Source organism: Castor canadensis, chromosome 11 (genome assembly GCF_047511655.1).
Source record: "Castor canadensis chromosome 11, mCasCan1.hap1v2, whole genome shotgun sequence".
NCBI classification, from domain to species: Eukaryota; Metazoa; Chordata; class Mammalia; order Rodentia; family Castoridae; genus Castor; species Castor canadensis.
Genome location: NC_133396.1, coordinates 23734083 through 23737954, shown reverse-complemented (window position 1 = coordinate 23737954; position 3872 = coordinate 23734083). Strand labels below are relative to the sequence as shown.

General features: G+C 38.5%; 1 protein-coding gene across 2 annotated transcripts in view; it reads right to left on the bottom strand.

Annotated features, from left to right (window-relative positions):
* Positions 1–3872, bottom strand: part of Fbxl20 (F-box and leucine rich repeat protein 20) — an 89802-nt gene that overhangs the window by 8063 nt on the left and 77867 nt on the right. For both annotated transcript variants that reach the window (XM_074045878.1, XM_074045879.1), the window contains exons 13-14: positions 2606–2662; positions 1479–1691 (exon numbers count right to left, since the gene is read on the bottom strand). In XM_074045878.1, coding sequence (XP_073901979.1) covers positions 1479–1691; positions 2606–2662 — 270 coding nt within the window. The remainder of the gene's footprint in view (positions 1–1478; positions 1692–2605; positions 2663–3872) is intronic.

Below are 3872 nucleotides of genomic sequence, written 5' to 3'. Positions count from 1 at the left end.
CTGAAACAAGATAGAAACATTACTAAGAGAGAGGATTTAAACAGAAAGAGAAAATGTTGCTTCTCAGAAAAACCACTGAGGGGGTGAGTGAATGTGAAAGCAGGAGAGAGGCTGAGGACTTAGGATGTTTAGAGGCCTGCATTCTACTTTGTTCCATCCTACACTGTTCAAAATGGACAAATCAGCTCATGTAAACTTTGATACCTGTTTCTACAGTAATAAAATGGGAAAACATCATGCTAATTTCTTGTCTTGTCCCAAAGGTGTGTCCAGTTAAGATTCCCATAGCTCTATGCAAGCTTAAAATAATTTTTTCTAAGACCTTGTGGACAATGTTGTTTTCTCATATTTAAAAAAAACCTCATTATCCCTCTTTTACAACATGCTTCTAGTCTTTGCTACTATTTCTGAATGCCTACTATGTGCTACTTATCAAGTGATAAGTAAAAATGGGGTAAAAAAATAGTCAAGATGAGGATCTGCCATTGAGGAGCTTATAGTCTAGACATGCAAGTTTAAGTATAAAAGTGCTAAGTGATTTGAAGAACAACAAACCCATCTCCTGAAGATTAAAAAATGGAAGAGATTCCATTTTTTGGAATGCAGGTCCAGATATCCTAATATAGTAGGCCAAACAAGAGGCTCTAGTTGGCCTGTGGCTTTTCAGCTTTTTTGATGCAAAGTCTCCTCCATTGCAGCTATGCTCTTGTCCTTCTCTGTCTGAAAAGGGAGAAGGAACTAAAGCCAACTAGAACTCTAGAAGCCAACTAGAACTCTAGAAGGTTTGGTGCTCCTTTATTTGCTCTAGGCTATAGGGTCAACATAGATATTTTAGAGGGTGTGGTAAGGGCCTAACTAAGCATAGTACCTCTCCTCAAGCAAGTTTGAAGCAGATGTTCCAATAAAAGACTCTTGAGCTGAATAACATAGATTCACTTTTTATGACTTCTCTGCTGGCAACCTGAATTCTAGGCATTTGGCTAGAATTGTTACTCCTCTACCACGGAGTATGAGGCTAAAAGAAAAAGTAAAAACCTACATGATTCATTCTTAAAAAATAAGAACCCCAGGAAAAAAGAGTTTGATTGAAGAGGAAATACAGATTGAAATCATAAATTCCATTTAACCAAACATTTTCTTTATGTTATTGCTTTCTTTCCTGTAGGACAAAAATCTGTCATGTGATTTTTTTTTTTTTTTTAATCTGGGGATGTGACTGAGGACTGGATATTACCAGATAAACTACTGGAAAGAGACCTACTTTTCTTCTCTTCAGTGGGTATTTTCCTATTCAATTTCCATCTGGAACCATGAATAAAAACTATTTACCCTTATGTTTGTGTGCTTCCCATTTTCCCCCTTGCTAAACGTCCAAATAAATATAAAAATCACAAGAATCTAAATCTGAAAAAGAAAAGAGAAAAGAAAAGAAAGGGTGCTGAGAACACCAGAGCTGGAGAGTGATACAGCGTCTTTACCCTGAGTCTCTTGATTCCAGCCCGTGTGATTTGCTGGCAGTCATAGAGTTCTATCCGCTCAAGGCTGTGACAGCTCTTTAAGTGCTCCAGGGATGCATCTGTGATTAGTGGGCAGTTGTCCAGCTCAATCACTTCCAGCTGGTCATGGGCACAGGCCCCGTTCCCCAGGTGACGAATTCCATCGTCTGTGATCAGCTCACAGTGAGATAAACTCTGCAGCCAAATAGAGCAAAGAAGGATGAAATATCTCTGGCATTCCTCTAGCCAGAGGCTTGTGTAAATCAGGAAGAAGACCTTTATGGTTTGATTTTGATGAATATGGAAACATCGCCTGATCCATTCGCGATAAAATGAAGAATACAAGCTAGACTTGACAGGGTTCTACTTTTGGCATCAATAATTGACTTTTTTGTGTAATTCTAAATATATTTTGTGAATTCATGTAATGATTGTGAACTACTCCCTCCCCAAATTAACACTTTTTTCCTCTACAGGGACAAGCAGGGGTGAAGCTTTTCATGAACACATTATCTGGAATTTGAACTAAATACTGAAAATCTGGTATAAAGGTCTAACCCAACAATTAATTAACTAAAGATGATTTTTATAGCTGTCAGGTGTGATGATCATTTCATACATACTTTCCTCATAAATCTTCCTTAAATCTCTAGTTCTAGGAAATCAGAACCCTTGACCCAATTTTGGAGAGTACTGTCACCAAACACATTAAAAATACTCTATATTTTGTCCTGTATACAGAACAGTCAGCCAAAATACCTTCCTACAGAATCCCTGAAAGAAGTAGCAAGGAAATATTCCCCTGTAAAGCATCAAGTGGTTCTGTTGGTTTTTTTCTTTTTGATGGTACTGGGGTTTGAACTCAGGGCCTCATGCTTGCTAGGCAGGTGCTCTACCACATGATCCACACCTCCAGCCTTATTCTTTTTGTTAGTTTTTTTTTTGAAACAGGGTCTTAACTGTGTAGCCCAAGCTGGCTTCAAACTCTTAGTGATCCTCCTGTCTTAGCCTCCTGAGTGCCGGAATCACAGGTGTGCACCACCATCCCCAGCTCAGCACTGTTTTGATTAAATCTGGTAGGTATATAAAACTCTGAAAGTCAAACTCACCAATACTTGAAGTCGAGGACAGTGTACAGAAAGTTGGATTAATGTGCTATCTGTTATCTGAAAGAAACACACAAGTTTATTATAGGTAAAATTATACCATTATCTTAGGTATAATTCCATGGGCCACACCTCACTCTTGACTACACTTCTAGTCTTGACATCATCAGGTAACAGAACCTTAAGGGTTTTTCTTTTTTAAATTAGCATAAATTAGTTGTACAAATGGGTTTCATTTCCATACATGCACATACTCTGATCAAATTCAGCCCCTCTACTATTCTTTCCTAAATCCCACTCACCTTTTTAAGAGTTTTAGTGAGCTAAATGATAGAACCTTAAGATTTAACTCCTATAGGCTTCCTGTGTCTGTCTTTTTAGAATTTATCCAGGCTAGGCTCAAACACATCTATAGGTCTTTCTAGTATCTTTGGATACCTTTGTTTAAAATTCTGTTGTGTTTATGAACTGAACCACTAGATCCTGTTCTATCTTCTCAGAACCATTAAAGAAATGGATCAGAAGACAGTGGTCCATGAAAAAAAATTAATGATATTTGACTTATTTTTAATAAGGCATACCACAACTCAGGATTGATAAAGTAGGTGTCAGTTATGTTCCCAAGAATGGCAGTTTATCTTTGGACTGGAAGTAAACCAGTGCTTCTTTTTGAACTTATCTCCGATTCTTATTTTTATTACACACAGCTTCACAGAGGCTAAGAAATTATGGGTGGAGTAGGCAGGAATATCCTTCAGAAGGACTAATACTAAAAAGGATAGAGGACACTGAGGCATGTATAAAAGATAAGTGGGCTGGGTGCTGGCGGCTCATGTCTGTAATTCTAGCTGATCAGAAGAGAATGGCAGTTTGAAGCCAGCCCAAGCAAACACTTCATGAGATCCTATCTTGAAAATACCCAACACAAAAAAAGAGCTAGCAGAGTGGCTCAGGTGGTAGAGCATACGCCTGGCAAGTGAGAGGCCCTGAGTTCAAACCCCGGTACTGCCAGAAAAAAAAAAAGAGAGCGAGCGAGAGAGAGATATATAAATGGATATGAAAAGTTTTAATTTAATAAGAATTAAGCTGGGAGTGGTGGTTGAGCCTGTAATCCCAGCACTTGAGAGGCTGAAACAGGAAAATCCTGAGTTCAAGGTCCACATGGGCTACATAGTGAGACCCTGACTTAAAAAAATAAGAAGAGGAAGAATTAACAGGGCTGGGGTGTGGTTCAGTGGCAGAGTGCTTACCTATCATGTATTAAGCCCTG